Source organism: Ptychodera flava, chromosome 3 (assembly GCF_041260155.1).
Source record: "Ptychodera flava strain L36383 chromosome 3, AS_Pfla_20210202, whole genome shotgun sequence".
NCBI classification, from domain to species: domain Eukaryota; kingdom Metazoa; phylum Hemichordata; class Enteropneusta; family Ptychoderidae; genus Ptychodera; species Ptychodera flava.
The window spans coordinates 41064050-41084702 of NC_091930.1; the positions used below are offsets into that span (position 1 = coordinate 41064050).

Sequence of the window (20653 nt, forward strand, 5' to 3'; positions counted from 1 at the left end):
TACAATACAAATAATAATCAAAGAGAACAACAAATCCTTCTGGGACAGAGTGCACGATGCATTGAATGGAAACAATGCAAAACAATTTATAGACTTTCTCGTCAATCAGTGCAAAGATAATCATGCGATATTACTGAAGGTCTCTGAAGGATCTTTAGTCTTGCGCCTGAAATTCAGTTGCCTCCAAAATCTCTGTAAGTTCGAAGGTAACTGCAAAACAGGGATATTTACTCAGCCTCTTGAACGCTTCTTGATAACCGATGAGATGAGAACAGCTGCTGAAAAAGCAAGTACGCCTCTACACCTTGTCGCTGTCTACGATGATGAAAAGTTCGAAGAGGTCTCTCGTTTTCTTATCAAAGTAAGTCAAAAGTATCGATTTGGTATGATCATTTCAAAGTGCCTTCTGCGTGTATCTTTAAATTCGTTCATGTAACACGAGTTCCTGTAATGTTTACAATACCGTTGCCTAAAGTAAAAGTCTTCGAGGTTTATTGTGTGAATACGCATTTACGAGCTGCCAGTATCTTTTGATGTTGACCAAGAGGAGGGTATTCACTCTTGCTTTTACTTAAACTTGTAATCTTTCGAATACATCCACAATAGTAAATTTTTTAAACATCTTTTTTCAGCGAGTTTATAGAAACGTTTTCTTATCAGGCAGTTCTTGAAAAATTTGTGTCCCATTGCTACTTTGTAGCATACATGCTATCGGAGTTTCACATTGGTCAGTTGACAACTGATAGTAATCGGATTTTGATTAACTTTTACCAGCGGTAAATGTGCAGTAAAGTTTCTATTTGGACATCTATTACGCATTGCAAACTTTACTGATCGATATTTGTCTTCATTCGACCACTCAAATAACATTAACAAACTGTTTTTAACTTAAAGGAGATGGTGGCTTTGACTTAACCGAAGACAGTACCAGCTCAGATGATAATGACGATAACGAAAGTAAAAGCAAAAAATCCGTATGTGGTGGACTGCTCAAAGGTAAGTCATTGTCCTCAGTTTGATCTTTAATTTTTTTCCTTTTAGTCATGGAAAGATAGACCCGCTGATAACGTAAATTGCAAGTAGAATATACTTCACGCAATGCACTCTGAAATTTATGACTCTGAACATCGACTCACTACTTTATTTTCTGATAAATATATAACATTTCATTTGGTTACCACTCTTTAGAAACCTACAGCTGTCAAAACGCCAGCTTGTCGGGAAGAAGAAACAAAAGGTGCAGCAGGTAGGAAATCATTTGCTAGAATTGACTGATGAAAAATGTGAACTATTAATTTGATTAGTACAGTTAATTGGTAAACTATAATATCCTTTGATTGATAAATAAAGCTCATAAAATAGCGAGTGATGCGGCAAGAGTGAAGGTGAGTGGACACAGACAGCATCTTGTACTAATCAACAGTGAGCTAGACAGTCGTCGAGATTAGGCTAGAGAACACCCTAAGGCTTCCCTTGGAAAACCCTTCCAGTTTGTTTCCACTCATTTATGTCCATCACATTGTACTTGTGGTCAGTGCATTGTAGTAGGAGGGATCAACCTTAGAATGAACTATTGGAAATATGAAAGTTTCCCGAGGTGGTGAAAATCACGTGGGCTTGTAAGTTAGATAACAAATTAAAAAGTACTCTCAGACTCTGTAGGGAATTTGTTAACATTTATCACGTGGAAGAAATAAACGACTTCTAAATGCAGTGATATTGTGCACATCATAATTACATCATAATTATGATTCAGTTGGTACTGAGTTATCAAAGGTGGAATCCTAAGTACCCTATACCTTTTTAGGTTTACTTGTGGTAAAGGTTACCCATTTTAAATCATAAAATCGGCAATGGGTGAGAACACCCACAATGTATTACAGACTGATAACAACAAAACATTACACAACATGATCCTCATTCAGCTATCAATTGAGAAGGAACTTGCTAAGATGGCACATTGATGTTCTTTGAGTCAGGTATTGATGACTACTTTCAGCTTTATTATGCTTTGTATCCAATGTCAGGGGATGACAGCAAAATTCCAAGTGACTTTGGGCAAGGCAAGGGAAAACAGACTGGCCGACAAGAAGAACTTGACGAGGGGTCCTATGACTCGGAGGCCGACGAAGGTTATGACGATTCTGAAGCAGTCGAGGAGGTGAGTTACACTAACTCGCGTTGACATAAAAAACAAACATAAAAAGACGTTTTAATTAAATGAATATCTCTGAAATATATCCATATGTTCAATTTATAAAGGTTAAACTTTCTGCCAAGCGTGATTGGAAAGAATCTTACGTTCAACAGTTACCGAAGTGGGTGAAGAAACTCATGGGTCATATAGTCCTTGGTAAGACGGTTTTCATTTTTTGCGATTACATTACTTGCAATTTCATTTTTCCAAAGAAACGTCATCACTCTGGTTATTTCGTCTGGATTTTGATGTATTTCTTACATACGGCGTTTTCTCTATAGTTAGAGCTTCTTGAGATACATATGAAGAGAGCTATAAAATATGCTAATTTTAATATGCTTGGAAATTACAGGGAATAAAAATGTCTTCTTGATGCAGGTACAAAGAAGTTGTTTTGAAAACTTTCAAAATCTACATTACGTCAGGAGAAAGTTGCAAACGTATTAAGTTATGTAAGAAACAGTGCAAAGATGATTTGATGAAAAGTTACACCCGCATCTTAAACTAAAAATGCCTCATATAAATTGAGAAGAACGTAGTTAATTTATCTTGGGATATTAGTCTGAGAGGGGTATCAGGATACCCTAATTTATACATTTGGTGGAAATAGTACAGGATGCTTTACAGACAACCGCAAAGTTTTTTTTTTACATTTTTAAAATTATACTTTGCATAGCAAAAATGTCCACATGAGTACAAATTATTTGTTGAGCTCCTGACCTTCCTAACGCTTAAATGCTACAAACAACATAAATGTGAGTTTCACTAACTGATTCGAAAGATCAGTAACAATTCGGAGATCCCGAACGCCTTGAACTCGAGAAAAAGGCACTCTAGTTCTTTGAGTATTAATATAGCATGTAATATAGATGATTGATGGTTACATATGCGCTATGAAGGTATTGTAATGTTTTCGCTCATGTAATGTAACTTTGAACTCGGACTCTTTGAGAAAATCATCTCCTAAGAGTATATTCACTGAATAGCGCATGTCTGTTGTTTATATCTTTACAGATATCAATGAAGAATGGTCTGTTCAGATATTGGGGTTGCAGAAACCTGGAACTAAGCAAGGACTGTTTAATAATCCAAATGGACTTCGATGGCATCACGGGCAACTTCTTGTTTGTGACACAAATAATAATCGTATTCAGATCCTAGCCAAACACTACAGCTACCGGTCAGTAGATGAAATTCGATTCGATTCGATGACAAATGCTTTCCAGCCATGGGCCGTAACTGTGTACCGTAAAGAATATTACATATCTGACATCGGTAACAATCAAATAATTATTTGTGATAAATGTCATGAAATACTACAAACTATCGCTGTGACGCCAGATATATCGGTGCATAGCATTACGGTTATAGCTGGATTTGCTGTGGTCACCGACCACAAAGGGAATAAGGTACTCAAGTACAACAAGAAGGGAAACCTTGTTGCAAAATACCAAGGTCAAGGCAGTGAAAACACACCGATAAAGTATCCCCATTCTGTAGCGCCCGCCAGCAACGGCAGTATTTTAGTGTCCGACGCAAACAACCATAACATAAAAGTTCTTGATTCCGATTTGAATTACGTGGAATCATTTTGCGCTGAGGGTACAGGCAAAGGTCAAGTGAGATATCCCCAGGGCATTGATGTAGATGCACGTGGAAATATTTACATTTGTGATAAGTTGAACAACAGGATCGTAAAACTGGGATCCAACGGCAACTTTCTTCGTAATTTATTCGAAGGTGACCTAGAATATCCAACGAACATTGCGGTCAATCCGGCTGGTGACGAAATTGCAGTTTCAGTGTTTGGTAACATTGCTAGACCTGTGAACCAAATATGGGTTTTCTTCAAAAAATAAATTAAACCCATTGCACACAGCGAAATAGGGAGATGTAACAATACAATAGTTACGAGCCCTCCAAAGTATTGAACAATTCCATAATTTCAAATGGGCCACTTACAAGCAAATGAAGTCTCGCGAAATATAACGTACGGAAAATTTAGATTTAGTGTTCTATGGTGGAATTACGAACAATGAACACAAAAATCCCAGGTATTTGTTGCGTGGTGACTATCGTGGGTGTGGGGAACGACTCGATTGAAAAGATCCCATTCAAGGTGCATATTAACCTGGCATCATGTTTGCATTGTGACATGCTGGCAAACCTTTCCCTTCGCAGAATAGTATCAGCCTATTCTACCAGCCACTCTTGGCATGATTCTTACATAAATGAGAGTATATTGTGTCATTAGATGACTATCTACAAATTTGAAAATGTCACAGAAGATGTTGCACTTTGTAAGTAATTGTTTCAACAATCGCAAAGCATATGCTACACTCATTTTCATGGTTTTTGATGGTTTGTACAGACTATATATTTCACTGAAATATGTTGTTCTACTTAGACTTCGTATTCCTTTAAAATTTTTAAAATATTATCGCAGCACATCGATATTTTGATGTTTTTTAGAAAGTAGGATGACTCTTTTATAATTGATGTTATGTTTTCTCGTTTTTCTTTGTATTCATTTGTGTTTGTATGGTTCTCACTAATTTTTGGTTTTGATGACGATTTTATTTACATCATCCCTTTGTAAGTTGACTTGAAAATAGGGTAATCTATTTGTTCATTGTGAATATTTTGACGTGTGTTCATCAGTTGCCGATAATCGTGAAATTATTAAAGAATTTAATTGTTTCTTCTTTCTGCACATCAAACCGCAGTGTGTCACTGACAAATTATTTTAATCGTCAAACGTACTCCTGTACCCATTTCACAAATTGAATTTTGTATTATGAAAAGCATAAAGACGGAAGTATCAACGCATTATATTTGTCTATGTTGGCTTCTGTGGAGAGGCACGATTTAATGTATTACAGCGCAAAAGGTATCATGGTGACTCTCGGGACAGTTGATTTGGTGGCAGGAAGAAGTCGATAATTGCCAATAACTAACATTTTCCACTTCCAAATTATCTCAGCGATCGAGATGCGTTTGGTGCTAATATTAATTGTAATTCTGAACACAACACTCAAAGATAACTTTAATTTTTGCCGGCTGGTTCGTAGCAAAAGTTGCGCTTACTTTATTTATGAAGGATGATATTTATTTGAAAGAATATAGAAAAGAAACCTTTTTAGAGGTGCAGATTTGTTATTGTTTTAAGAAAGTTATGAAGTATTTTAAATTGTAAATTGTATCTTGATCATCTGACAGTCACTCGGAAGATTTATTGAATTGGTGTCACTCGTTCAGGATGGCAATATTTTCGCAACTGTTTGTTTCAAAATAAAGTGTCAAAGAGAAAATTCGAACATTGTAGATGTCTATGTCTCTTTCTTAATACTAAAAATGAGTTACTCTTCTTGTATCGATGACGTCACCGACAGGGCTATTAGGATACGCTTGTCAAATACAGACACCTAGTAGCACCACCTATTGGTGCTTCTGGAAGATTGACAGTCCGTATTGGTTGTTTCATTAATCTAGTAAGAATTAACGAACGACCTACTTGTATCAGCTCATTTAACGAAATAGTAATTGCCCTTCGAAGTCATATGATTATTGATTATTTATAATGACGAATGTAAATAATACACTAAAGGCATTGGTGGATGTTGAACGGATCTGTGTAAAGGTAGGTCTGTCTCTATCAATGTTTTTCTAGCATTTTAAATTACAGTCAGGCTTCTGTCGACCTTCATCCATGAGTTTGACGACCTCCGGAATGACGTCTGTCATTTGAACACCTATACTGATAGAATCTAACTTTAAAAGTACCATTTAGATATGAGTTAATTAATTGTCATTACATATTGAGTAAATAATTTCATGATTGGACGACAAAGGCCAATCAGTGCAAGTCGAAAGAGCAAAATTGTGCAAAATGGTACACAGGCAACTGTCATATTTTCAATGATTTTTTGTGTCCCTCTTTACCATATTCCCGGACCCAAGGTACTATGTCGACTGTGAGATTAGGTATAAAATACCTGGTCAATGGAAATCAATATCGTTCAGGTCCCTAGATCATGCCAAGACCTAAGAAAAGGACGAATAGAGAATCAAACACTGCTTATTGTAGCAATCATCTCGTGACATCATGGTTGCTTTCGAGACATAACATAAAACAAGTTTTTGATTTGCTCCGGACTTGGCAATTCTTTATTTATGTACGTTGCAAGATGACGTATTATCACGTATTGCAAGATGTTAATAGACATTGGTACTTTATCCAGGGCCAGTTGTTACATGATCCGTATACACGGATCGAGCTTGCTGACTATATTTTATGAATTTGCCTTCAACGATGAGGGCGCACTAAATCTGACTATCGGCTGAGCTTTTCGCATTGACGAACACACGAATTGTCTGCAGGGAATTCCCGTACTGATATGGTAAAGATTGGGGAAGTTCTTTTGAAATTTGATAAGCCATGATTTTAATTAAAAGTATTTAGGAAATGTTTTTGTGGGTGTCTGTTCATGGGTAGCCCGTGAATCACTTACCTGTAAATTGTCTGAATCACAGTCATTCTATATGATGGAGGAATAGTCTGAATCAAATATAGGTCTATCTGTCTACGTCTGTAGTGTAACCTTCTTAGAATGCCATTACATGATACTTGGTAAAGAGTGTTCACAGATTTTATCGATCTACCACCTGTAGTGGCCTCAGGCGTATCAATCCGTATTGTTGGCTTCATCCGGGTTGTGATATTTCATCTATTTTTATTGTTTTGGAGTTTTCATCATATTTAAGTAGGTTGTCACTGTTTAGTAGTATGCTCTCCAGCCATGATAATGAGTGTTAGTGTTAAAACGTAGCTACTCACAGTATGTATGTAGGTGTTTAATTACTGCAGGTAGTCGGTTATAAAATTGGTATTTTAAAAAAGCGATGCAGAAATCGTGAAAAATTGCTTAATATTTTGAAACGGAGGGCAATCTGATCACTACAAGTACTTGAATTGTCGTGCAAATGACATCACTGAGCATGGTTTGAACTAACATAATCACTTCTTGGAGTTCTAACTTTGTCCTAACAAGCTCCGCAAACATGACTGACTCAGAGTCACTTGCGATGTCCGATCAGTTGACGTCTACAAAGTAAGTGTAAAAGCAACAGTGAAGTAATCAGATTGGAGGTTAGATTTTACTAGACGGATTACAGAGGCAGACGCTTTAGTAAACTATAAAAATCTTGCAAAGTGCTCCCTTAGCGGCTAAAGACATTCGTTGGGTATTCACGATTATTGTTGGTTATGTCATGCAAACCTGTGGCTAAATGAGAAAAGCAACACAAAATGACGCAATTTTAATGTAATCACGATTGCACATGATTTAGATATGTTAATCATTAGGGAGACATATGTCGCAAAAACACCTTTTGGAGTTAGCAAGTTTTTAAAAGCTTTTCCCAAAAATAGCCATTGAAGCAATTCAACTGTTTTTTGTCAGAAAGTCAAAAAGTCTTTGGAGTAATGAATTAATGCTATCTTGTTTTGTGTGTGATGGATTTGAAAATGTAAAAGTGTAGGCATTCACTCTGTTATTTAAGAAGTACCACAATGCGTTTAAATTCAGAACGTTACAAATGAATGTTACATCGTCTTTAGTAAGAAAATCTGACTCCCAAATAATTGAGATTTTCAACCAAACCTAACAGTTGTGCTTTCAATACTTCTTCGTATAAATAACTAAACGTATTTTGACGTAACGAGTGATGCTAGCGCTGTGAATAGAAAATTGCGTTTGACTATTTTAAAATGCAAACCACATAAATATACCAGTATGTATAATCATGATTAAAAATTAAAATTTTTCTAGTAATTGTATCGAGTAACAAAAAATACTGTGAAAATGACAATTATATTATGTACCTGACGAAAAATGATAAAAATGGAAACAAACCAAACCAAAACAAACTTTTATGTTTCTAAAATACACTTGGCGAAGTTCAGTCAAGACAACGTGCCGCTGTGGTAGATAGGGTAAAAACGTGACCAACGACTTATGGTTCTCAATTATGTGCATCGTGAACAAAAAACTTGCATATATAATATCAGCTTCATAACTTATGAACATAAGCAGCTCGTTGTGTAACACAACGCTTGCGTAAAGGTCAAATTTTAAGTGAAATGCAACCCGAAAAAATATACATCCGTAAACCGGCTTGATGTACTCTGAAGTGTCGAAAGATGTCAAAACTCTGCAAAAAAGGCAGTTCATCACAAATAATCTTACACGTGAACCTCTGTGCTAAATCTGATATTTCGTCGACCTGGCCATCCTGACAGCAGATATATTGAAATAGCGCCATTTATCAGTGGTCGCATATTCGTGCAAAGGTTTTTGAGTAACGTTAGTGGGTTGGTTGGTTGGTTTGTTGTAAGTTTACATCTCCAAAAACAAAATTCTTCAAAAAATCAAATAATTACAACCACCTGAAAAGTTTCATTCCAATGCTATACAGAATTAACGAATGCATTCTGTAAGAATATGCAAATTCCAAATTCCAAGTTCAAATTCAACCGACCACTTTTATTCTACTTTATGAACTCAAGTAGATTGAGACGAGAAATTCACAGCAAAACATGACCAGGAAAATCTTAACATTAACAAAAACAAAGAAATACGAAACTATATCAAATATGAATAAGTCTGATATAAATTACAGTGTAACTCAGACTATAGAAATATCAAACTCACTTTTAAAAGTATGAAAAATTAAATTGATTACATTTTAATTCTAAGAATTTCTTACATCAAGACACAAAATTCTAACCTAAATATGGCCAGAAAAATATGACAATTTTACGGAAAAATAAGATGACTTGTATTTTCTGTGTATAAACGAGTGCAGTTTCTGAGGAAAAATAAAATTATTGGCACCAAAAGAAAGTTGATTACAATTTCTTCACATGTTACAAAAAGTTGGCTCTGACAAAAATACAAAATTTCATCCGAGGGCTTCAATGCTACTTGGAGTCATTTCCTGACATCATAACGAGAAATTCTAACTTGGCTGACAAATATTGAGTTGATAAGAAAATCAGGAAAATTGTGTCCGTTTTGGTGATGATATGTTTTTTTAGCTTGAACAGTTGTACGGTTGTATTTACTGCAGTATGCAAATGCATATTTAAAGATATAAATATTTTGAAAAGATATCCCTGCCTACCTACCTACCCTACTTGTGAAAACCATGTTATCGAAAGAGCACAATTTATTTTTTTTATTTTTTTTCAAATTTTTGTTTTTATGTCACTTCTCAACAAATTTACTATGTTAGTAAATGTTTGTGGTTGTTACTATGGGTAATGACAACTGCTTTTATGATTTTCTTTCGGTTTTGGGTAATAAAAAATTGCTGTGTTTAACTAATTTGCAAAATTAATGGGTTTAATTAGGCTGTATCTCAATGATGCTTCAGTGTAATATATTACAAATGTTTGGAAATGTTACTATAGCCATCATGGCAGCGTCATTGCATTTTATCCTATGTTATCCTGTGAGTTTTCTCTATCTTGAAATTTCGTATTTACATATTTGAATTTTAAGTAATTAGGCTGCATCTCGACACATGTTCAGCGTATTACGCTAGAATTCAGTGGCATTGTTTCTGAAGTCACGCTTTTTGCATTATCTAAAAATATAATCTCTGGTAACACCGATATCTCTCGAACTATTCACCCAAATCAATGCATTAGCATCGAGTTTGAAAGAGAAAATAAGGATATTTCTTTTCAATGAAACAGTAGGACCGTGCATTTGGTGGGATTAAGACTCAATAACCAAGTGTCATACCAGCTGATGATTCTATTGATATGAGAATAATGTAATAAAAACAAATAATGGTAAAAAATAAAATAAAATGACTAGAAAGACAGCTCGTTTCAGTAATATCTCAGACAGTAGTCAGAGAACTATATGTTCCTGTGTCGTATCTGCATGAATGTCATGCAGCACACATGACCCATTTAGCATATACCAAATGTCAAATTTTACTACTGTTAACAAGAATCCTGAAATTTGAGGCTTTAATTTATTCTGCCCTGCTCATGAATAAGGAAAAATTTCTGTAAACAGGCTTCATTCTGTTCATTCATAAACTGTGGGACAGAAGTCACACCGAGCGCGACATATCCTCCATGATATCTCAATGCAATCCAGTAAAAAGATACTAGATGTAAAAAAAGAGGCGTACTGGGAGAAATTTATTACCAGAGCAATATGTATTACAATTGTTACCGACAGAAAACTTTCCTCTGCTTTAAATCTTTCCTGATTCCGATCGCGACCGAGGATCGTCGTATTGAGCCATTTAGTTTGTTTACACTAGTTTCCTTGTTAACAGGTGTTGCGCACTCGACACCGCTGTTACGTCACGTGCTCACTACCTGTTTGTATAGTGTTTGCTGGGGCTTGTCTTAGATATTGCAAAAAATTAACGGAATAGCCACGGGACAATGCAACATTATAAGATTTAACATATCGTTTTAAACATATTTAACATACTGAAATCACTGGCTTGAATAAAGCATACGCACGCCATGACTTATATGTGTTTCCGAGTCCGTCTCGAAGTGTCCTTTGATATTTATCACTCTTAGCAACTGTTATAAGCAGTCAGGCTGGTACAACGTCTTGACCAGGCATTTGCTCCAAAATTTATCTCTTTTGTTTGTCAAACGGCTCCACTCTGGCGAGAATTATTAATATGCAGACTACGATCGGACTGTACTTGTTTCAATTCCTCTGTATCTCAGTATCAACACTGATAAAGGTTGAACTTTGAACAGACCGGTGACCTGCGTTAGATGAATCCGATCAAATATTTCATCGCCTCCAACAACAGCTATCAATTTAAATACTTCAGGGCACGTTCTCCATTCTCCAAAATCTTCAGTCAAATTTAAAAATGTCTCAATCGCTGGCCATTTCTATTTCTCTTAGGGCAATGTCGCCACACGTATTTTAATGTCAATAGAAGGATTGTGCTGTGACGGTGATCAACGATTTCATTAAAATTTGGACGACTGTTATGATGTACAGACTGAGTTTGGGGAAACTCATAGCCCCACATGTGAACTATGTTGTTCAGCGCAATTGAATTAAGTTCCCTTTGAAATGTGTAGTCTTTAACTTTGCATAGAGCAAAGTTTCTAGACTTGATACCAACATAAGCTCTCTGTCATTAAAGACATCTACTTTTCATATGTCTGTCGGCAACCTAGCGACGAGGAAATCGACCCGTCATAAATTTTAAACTATTGTTTGATTACATATGGTCAACAGGTTTTGCAAGCCAAACTTATAGCGGGTTTTACTACAGTGAATTAAATTGAGTAAAGCCATAAATCAATCTCAGAAATCCGACTACATCACTGAAAATATAGTACAGAGAAGGTGTACATATCATTTTTCAGATTCGTACATTGACTTAGCGAGGTCAAGATTGTGGTCAGCGGAAGTTTTTTAACAAACTAAGTAAAGGGTACTCCAGAGATAGTAAAACTTTTGTTTAGGTCGTTCATACAAATTTCGCTATATTTAGGCAAGTGAGTAATGAAATGTATGAGCAGACGATGTAAGACTGCATTCGCAAATACTCCGGAGGCGTATGAATCATGATCTTTTTCTTGTTTAGATCCTCCTTCTGAGGCCTTTAGTACCATAAAAACACTTTTAAATCCCCGCCGTCTATAAAAAACACGATTGGAATTAATGGGGATAATTTGACCGTTAACTAATTTTGGTGTTGTCTACAAATGTCAGCTCATCTACTTTTCTTTTTAAAGTAAACACTTGTTTTTATAAGTAATTTGTAATATTGCAACACATTAACCTTAGGGCATCTGACACTTTTGAGAATTTTGGACAATATGAAGATCCAATTATCCCAAGTTAGTTCCAATCGTGTTAAAATCAAAATATTTCAAACCCCCCCCCCCCATATCATATGGCCAAATATTTACTTGGTATGTAGGCGCACGAAATATAAACATGTACTACGCAGTTCTGCTTGCAGATGTTTGACACTACCTTTTGTGATGCACACATAAATATTCTGGTTATAGAATACGTACAGTACTTTTCACACTAGGATTTGCGCAGTATAGCTGAAAGCGATGCGACTCGCTCGAGTATAAGGGTCCATCATCCCCCTTTTCACCCACCCTTTGATATCACCATCTCATGATACTTCACCAAGTATTTCAAACTTTGTTTGCCGTCAGAAGCAGTTCTGCAGTTAGGATGGTGTAAATGCATGTATCAGACGATAACTCGCTAAACAAAGTTTAATGGCCCAGTCTGGCGGTACTCATGTACAAAGACACAAACAAATGAATGCAGGTGTTAAAATTCTTCTATATCTCAGTACCAGTACTGACAGGGTGAACAGACCGGTGACCTTAAAGGTGTGAATTGAGTCAAACAGAACACCGCCGTTCGTATCACGTCACACTGCGCTGTACACGGAACACGAAACAATATGTATAGGATAAAGCCCAAGTACGAGGGCTCTTCTGGTATATAAAGTCCAACCCAACGATAAAATGTCGAGGCCGCAGGCCGAGACATTTTATCGTAGGGTTGGACTTTATGTATAGGATAAAGCCCGAGTACGAGGGCTCTTCTGGTATATAAAGTCCAACCCAACGATAAAATGTCGAGGCCGCAGGCCGAGACATTTTATCGTAGGGTTGGACTTTATATACCAGAAGAGCCCGAGTACGAGGGTTTTATCCGACTTAAAAACTATCGCCCCTAACTGATATATTTTCGTTATCAATGTGTTTACATCAACCGTCCCCTTTGTCAATGTAACATGTTTAGGATATGAATTAAAACTTTTATTTGTGAAATAGCCTTCCAATGTAATGGAACATCCTATAAATGCCCTAGGGCACATTATATAAATGCCCAAGGGCACAGCAGATTTTGTGTTGCAGCTGGTTTCCACTGTGTTACCAAATTTGAATAGTAAAACGTACCAGATGTCTACAGAATATGACATGTTCACTTTTGATTGGACAGTACTTTACTACGGCGCTGTCATTCGTTTCTGGAATTTGGTGACCAAGGCTTTATGAGTAAATAAAACACCCTGAATTGAGCACTCTGATTGGTCAATCAACAGTAGATAGTTTTTAAATATCAGAAGAGCCCGAGTACGAGGGTTTTATCCGACTTAAAAACTATCGCCCCTAACTGATATATTTTCGTTTTCAATGTGTTTACGTCAACCGTCCCCTTTGTCAATGTAACATGTTTAGGATATGAATTAAAACTTTTATTTGTGAAATAGCCTTCCAATGTAATGGAACATCCTATAAATGCCCTAGGGCACATTATATAAATGCCCTAGGGCACAGTAGATTTTGTGTTGCAGCTGGTTTCCGCTGTGTTACCAAATTTGAATATTAAAACGTACCAGATGTCTACAGAATATGACATGTTCACTTTTGATTGGACAGTACTTTACTACGGCGCTGTCATTCGCTTCTGGAATTTGGTGACCAAGGCTTTACAAGTAGATAAAACACCCTGAATTGAGCACTCTGATTGGTCAATCAACAGTAGATAGTTTTTAAGCAAATTTACAAAATACTTGATGCAAGTGTCAGGGATAAAACGCATCACACGAACAGTCCTGCGGTGAAGACAATCACTGATAAAACTGATTAAAAAGATAGGCTTTCAAACAGCGTTTGAGAGACTCAACATTTCTTGCAGTACGAATCTCTACAGGCAACATATTCCACAACGATGGCGCGCACACTGAAAAGGCTCTCTGGCCGTATGCTTTCCTGAATGTAACTTGTCTACAGAATATCTCTGGTAGGAACATACTGCTCTACCAGGTTTGTTTAATACAAAGGTACAAAGCCTCTAATTAATTTAAAAGTAGTTAACATAATCTTGAACGTGCTTCAACAGGCAGCCAATGTAAATCAAATAATACAAGTGTAATATGATCAAATTTGCGAGAACGGCTGACTAAACATGCTGCGGAATTTCCAAAAGATTGCAATTAGGGAAGCTGATCTTTGTTAACTCCATACAAGAGACTATTACAGTAATCCAACTTAGATGTTACAAATGCGTGTATCAATATCTCGGTTGTATTCTGATCGAGAAGTATACGGATCTTGCACTGGGCAGATTATTTTGTCAGAAAGTTTCACAACTAAGTTATCAAGCATTCAGATAGGGAATTTTAGTAAACTACTGATAATCTCTGTTTGTAAGTTCATTGATAGAGGATAGGTCACTGTTACAATAGGAATACAAACATTGTGTCAAGCTGTCATTGGTTCACAGTGATCATGTTGGAATAAAACAGAGATACACTTAATATAAGTTTTTCGCATATAATCTGCCTAATGCAATAACTGTGCTATCACATGTTGACATATACGAGTAAGGCAACTAAATCTTCCGGCTTTACAGAGTAAGTGTGTCAAATACAGAGTAAGTGTCAGAATCTACAGTAACCAAATAAACTATGGCTTTGTTATTGGGCAATGGACGTGGGTAACTAATAATATTCATTTTCAAATAGCTGTTAATAACTATGCATATCTTCACATTTTACTAAAAATGTGTTCTTAAGCACAATTGTTTTCAACAGTGCATAATTCTCGATGATCCTTTCAAACTACAGCATGCAAATGAGGGCTTAAAACGATACAATTTGTAATTTACTCAAATGTTCACAACCACTTGAGCGATGACTCAAATCGCAGCCTGTAACAAAATCTATCCGAGCTACCAAATAATATGGTTGTTTTTTCCTCAATACTTTCAGCAGGATCAGAGTCAAACTTTCCCTTACTTCTGTCTTTGTTATTATCATTCTTACACTACTCCACGAAGCATTTCAAACCTTGCTTATATAAAACGTTGGCCGTCAAAATGAGCAGTCAGGCTGGTCCGGCGATGTATTAGGCGTTAACTCTAAAATGTATTGTTTAAGGTAGAACGCTCCTCGATAACAGAGAGTCGGATTCTCAAATTTCTACAATTCTTTTTCGATATACCGCTTGGCTTGTTTCAAACTTTGATTTGGTAAGAGAATAGTTAAAAGTTTCATTGAGCAAAGTTTGAGCAAAAGTTTAAGTCTTTCACTTTCGAGGCGCATACTACCTTAAGGCGATTAATGGCTCCAATCTGGCTTTTTCAATGCAATACGTAGACATTATAAACCGAATGCAGGTGTTCAAATTCCTTTATAACTCGGTTTCAGCTCTGATAATTGATAAACAGAGAACGGTCACCTGAACTAGGTCGATTGGTTCAAACACTACACTGGCATTTCTATTATGGTTCTACAACGTTATTGTGAACACATGGATGTACTTCACATTTCGTTTACTTTGTCCAAGTATCTTCCATCAAACTCAAGGTGCATGCAAATACATCAGCTGGCATTCTCCATTCAGTTTATCACAATGTCGCCATGAGAATTTCGTCAATAAAGCTAGTGTACAGTGACCACATTAAAGAAACTCATATGCACCTTTCAGTCTCAGTATCAATACTGATAATGTCTGAACAGACCGGTTATACCTGTACGAGGTAAAGCGGGTCAAACTCTATACTGATATTCGTATCACCACCAAAAAAGTTATCGTCTGTATATCACATATCGTAAATATATGCTACGTGTCAGCACCTACCAAAATACATATACAAATAATATCAACTTTGTAAAATGGCCATGTTACAGGGTCACGGACGTGACTGAGTAACTAAGAAGGTTATTCGAAATTCTCTCCTGTTATGTATGAAGGCACATTTCACACAGAAATCTAATGTTCGTGAATGTTCGTGTCCTTCGCCAACGTTCCATACTAAGAGCTAAGTATCTAATTAAATTCAACGGTACCATCATATGCAGTCATAAAATGTCCAACTACATGCATCAGATGTAAACTTAAAATTTGTCACTTTACGATGTTTCCCGGCGCCAGTGTGGCGGTACTTGTGTACCTAGATTCTATAAACCAGATGCTGGTATTTAAATTCCTCTATGTCTCAGTATCAGAACTTATAATCGATGAACAGGGCGGTGACCTGAACGAGGTCCATCGGACCACACTACACCGACATTTGTATTACCACCTACAGCTTTGTCGTCATGATTTGAATGTACATCACACATCGTATACTTTTCCCAAATACCTTCCATCAAACTGAAGTTAGATGTTAATTTCTGCTGGCATTGTCTATTCCATGGAGTAAATATTTCGCTTTGACGCTTTGTACGTCAATAAAGTGATCATACAGAGACTGCAATAAAGAATCTCATGGAGCCTTCAGTCGTAATAGCATTTTGGACAAGCGGCAGTTGTTTATTGAGATTTTTCTCCTGACTTTTGTGGCTTTCTCTTTTCGTTGCATGTGCTATTCGGAATTTATTAAATTGGTTGTATATGATTTTTTCGCCTTTGAAATTTTATGTCTAATATTCATGCACGCATGTCAGTCTAAAATCTTCACAACTCACAAAACGTTGTGGAGAAAATTCCTTGGTAAACTACTGATAAAATTATTTCACTCTATACAAGTTTTTTGATAGAGGATGTGTTAGAGTAACTATACGAGACACTGACATTGACTGTCATGGATTCAAATTAACAACATTGGGCTGTACTCATGGTCGTCACAAACATTCAGGCATGTTCGATGACATGTATCAGGCATTAACTTAAAATTATGACTTGACGACTACAGCTCCAGTCTGGCGGTACTTATGTTCGAAGACACTATCAACTGAATGCAGGTGTTTAATTTCTCTTTGTCTAATTATCAATACTGAAAATGAACAAACCAGTGACCTGCACCTGGTCAATTGAGTCAATCCAACACCCATATTTGTATCATCACCAACGGCATCATATATCGTTCACTTTTAATTTGCCTAAATATCTTCCATCACACTGAAGGTAGTCCGGTTAGCTACTGTAAATTCCTAAGCCGGCATTCTCTGATAGATGCAGTACTTTGTCGCTTTGACTATTTCTACGCCAAGAAACAGATAGTACAGAGACTGCAATGAACCCATGAAGCATTATACACCTCCAGTTTAAAATTGAATGAGGAGAAAACTTGTGGCCCTATCATGGATTATGTCATATTGGACTAGTAGCAGTTGTTTATTAAGTTCTCACCCCGAACTTTGCGGGGGCGGATGTCTATTTTCTTTACATGTGCTATTACGTAAAATGGAAACTGGTGGTGTATGAATTTTCTGCCTTTGAAATTTAATACACATATAAAACAAGATTAACTACTGATAATCACAAACTTCAGCTTTGACAAAAGCTAGCCAACAGTAACCATACAGGGCACAAAACTTGTGTCTAACTGTCATCGAGTCAAAGTAACGACATGGGTATGTAACAACGAGACGGTCGGAATAAGCTTTCCGCATATATTCTGCCGATTTGGATAACTATGCACTTATGTGTTTACATTTGGAGAGTAAGGTTTACAAAAAGGTTACATCAACTATACCTGTATACTTTAAGAACCAGTCTGTACCTATTCCGTCATATCGGTACACCAAGATAATCTCCAATAAAATATTCAATTACAATAAGGCATTGCAGCACTTAAAAATTGATGAATTCCTCCAGACACCAGCATCCTGTGACTGCTCTACATCATCTCCTTTCAAATATATACTCCGGTTGGCCACGTCATCACTGTGACCTGAATTTGGTTGAACATCACCACCTTCGTAAGATACTCTCTTGTGGACCTGGACTCTGTTGAGGAATATGCCAGGAAGAGGGCTAAAAGGGAGGATGTAGAGCTAGACACACTGTCAGAATCGGTCAAATCTATGAGGAAAATAGTCCGTGGCCGACTTAAATCACATATTTGCAGACGACCCAATTCTATAATTAAAAATCCGGATGCTTTTAAGTGTCTGAATGATATTCATGACAAATATGTTGTCGTCCCTGCTGATAAAGCTGCTTATAACATTGTATTTCTCTGTAAGAAATATTATTTTGAATGTCTTATAGCCCGTGTACTGAGACCTCCACCAACTCCACTTATAGACAATCAATGTTCAACAAATCTGAAATTTTGGCAACCATAAGTCACTCATGGATAATTTTAATATTTCAACGGAGGATGACCACAATATGTTGCCTAGCTTATACTGGATACAAAAACTTCACAAAACACCTTACAAAGCTAGGTTTATCGCAGGATCTTCAAAATGTTCAACAACACAGTATCGAAGATACTGACTTCTGTTCTTTGTACTGTTAAACGGGGACTTCATGCATACTGTGATGCTGTCTTTTCTCGGAGTGGTATAAATCAAATGTGGATATTAAAAAATTCGAAGGAACTCTTGGATAATTTAAAGTCAAGATCTGTTTAAAAAATAACACCTATTAGAGCTTTCGATTTTTTCACATTGTATACCACAATACCGCATAATAAATTGCAATAACGCTTGAACAACATCATCAATCAAGCATTTTTCTACAAATCGGTTCACGTCGTTACAAATATGTAGTATTAGGTATAATTCTACATATTTTGTTAAAAATGCTACTAATGCTAAAGTGTTTTTATACCGAGAAAGACATTATCAGTATGCTTGATTTCCTCATCGACAACATATTTGTAGAATTTGGAGGACACATTTTCCAACAGTGTATAGGAATTCCTATGGGTACTAACTGTGCTCCCTTGCTTGCTGACTTATTTCTGTACTCATACGAGGCAGAATTTATCCAGAACTTAATCAAACAGAAAAAGGTCTCTGTAGCTAGAACTTTCAACTTAACATATAGATACATAGACGATGTTATTTCAATGAATAACTCCAAATTCAGTGACTATCTCGCTATGATTTATCCTCCAGAATTGGAGATTAAAGAAACTACAGAAACGGCCTCTTCTGCTTCATATCTGGATAATTTCTTGAATTGACTCAATGGTCACCTATCTACTATGGCTATATGACAAGAGAGATGATTTCAACTTTAGTATAATGAATTTTCCACACCTCATCAGTAATATTCCTCTCAGTAATATTCAACTCTCACCAGCTTATGGGGTGTACATTTCCCAGCTTATTCGATATGCAGGAGCATGCAGTTCATATGGTGATTTTATAGAGGGACATAGCCATTTCTCTAGAAACTGTTTAATCAAGGTTACACTAGAGAAAGACTTGTCTCTACATTCAAACGATTTTGGCAGGTATCAGCAAGCTGGTAGATAAATACAATATCTCTCTTCGACAAATGATCACTGATGGCATCGGTGACATTGGGCCTTAGTTAGTGACCACTGCCTATCTGACTTATAGATTGATATATGGCGGGTGCCACATGTGGGAACGATACGCTTACTATTTTAAAACCTGATATCAATTTTTGGCCTTTTGGCCAGAGGTCCATATATCTTTCTTTCATGAACATGACTTTGTTATGTATACCGGTGCTTTACTGTCTGTTCTGTGCTGTTTTGTGTCTATGTTTATAATAAGTGGATTATAATTTTGACCTAGTGTTAAGGATTACGGATGGGTATGATTGCGATTTTTTTTGTACAAATCACACTTTACGTTTTAGCTGTACAGTTACGATGTTTACTATACTGTGAGTTGTTAATATTACTATTCATAGGCACGGGCATGAAATAAAGTATAACCGTGTAATTGTGGTCAGTCACGTGGCTCAGCTCGACCAATTAAAATGCGACGGACAGGGCATGGTTATAGAATAAGGACTGTTGGCGATGTACCGCTCCTGATTACACAGCAAAATACAAATCGCACCTGTTATAGATCCTGTCATACTTCTCCTACTAATGTCTGAGTAAGCAAAGGTGGCAAAGATAGCATATGATGGTTACAGAGTTGTAATGATAGCTCTGTATATATTGTGACATAAGCCTCCAAAGACCCATTATGGTAGGGAGTTTTCTCTTTAAGATGAGAGTGAACCCCGAAAATTTATGGCTTTTAGACATTAGACAACTTCTTGAGGCTTTCTTGTACATTAGTTCATTGTCCTTTTCAATAAATGAATTTCGCCATTGCGAAGTTTGGTGTTAATATCTTCATTATTTTTTCTGTTAGTTTCAAAGAGTCAACTTATTGCATCTTATCATAAATTTTGTTAATAAATTCACATTGGCAACAACTGTTATACTCCCACGGCATGACGTTTTAATTACACTGACAACGGATTTACATTAATCCGTGCAGTGCAAATGTTGTGTGTGTAACACGAGGATCTACTGTTCAAAAACTGCTTGTACATGTATAATTTATTTGATATTCGTTGCGTGTAGTTCTAGCATAACTTATATTCTGACTTTTCAAAATGGCTCATGGTCACCTCATAAAGAGCAAGTGTAAAGCATGACCTTGTCCAAAGACACGTTCGCAAACTGTGACCCTCCT

At 36.5% G+C, this 20653-nt stretch overlaps 1 protein-coding gene across 1 annotated transcript; it reads left to right on the forward strand.

The window, feature by feature from the left end:
• Positions 1–56: 56 nt before the first annotated feature.
• Positions 57–4649, forward strand: LOC139130033 (tripartite motif-containing protein 2-like). The gene is made up of 5 exons (XM_070695752.1): positions 57–996; positions 1189–1246; positions 2028–2161; positions 2263–2353; positions 3212–4649. The coding sequence occupies exons 1-5, from the start codon at positions 937–939 to the stop codon at positions 4054–4056; spliced, it is 1188 nt and encodes a 395-aa protein (XP_070551853.1). The 5' UTR covers positions 57–936; the 3' UTR covers positions 4057–4649.
• The last annotated feature ends 16004 nt before the right edge of the window (positions 4650–20653 follow it).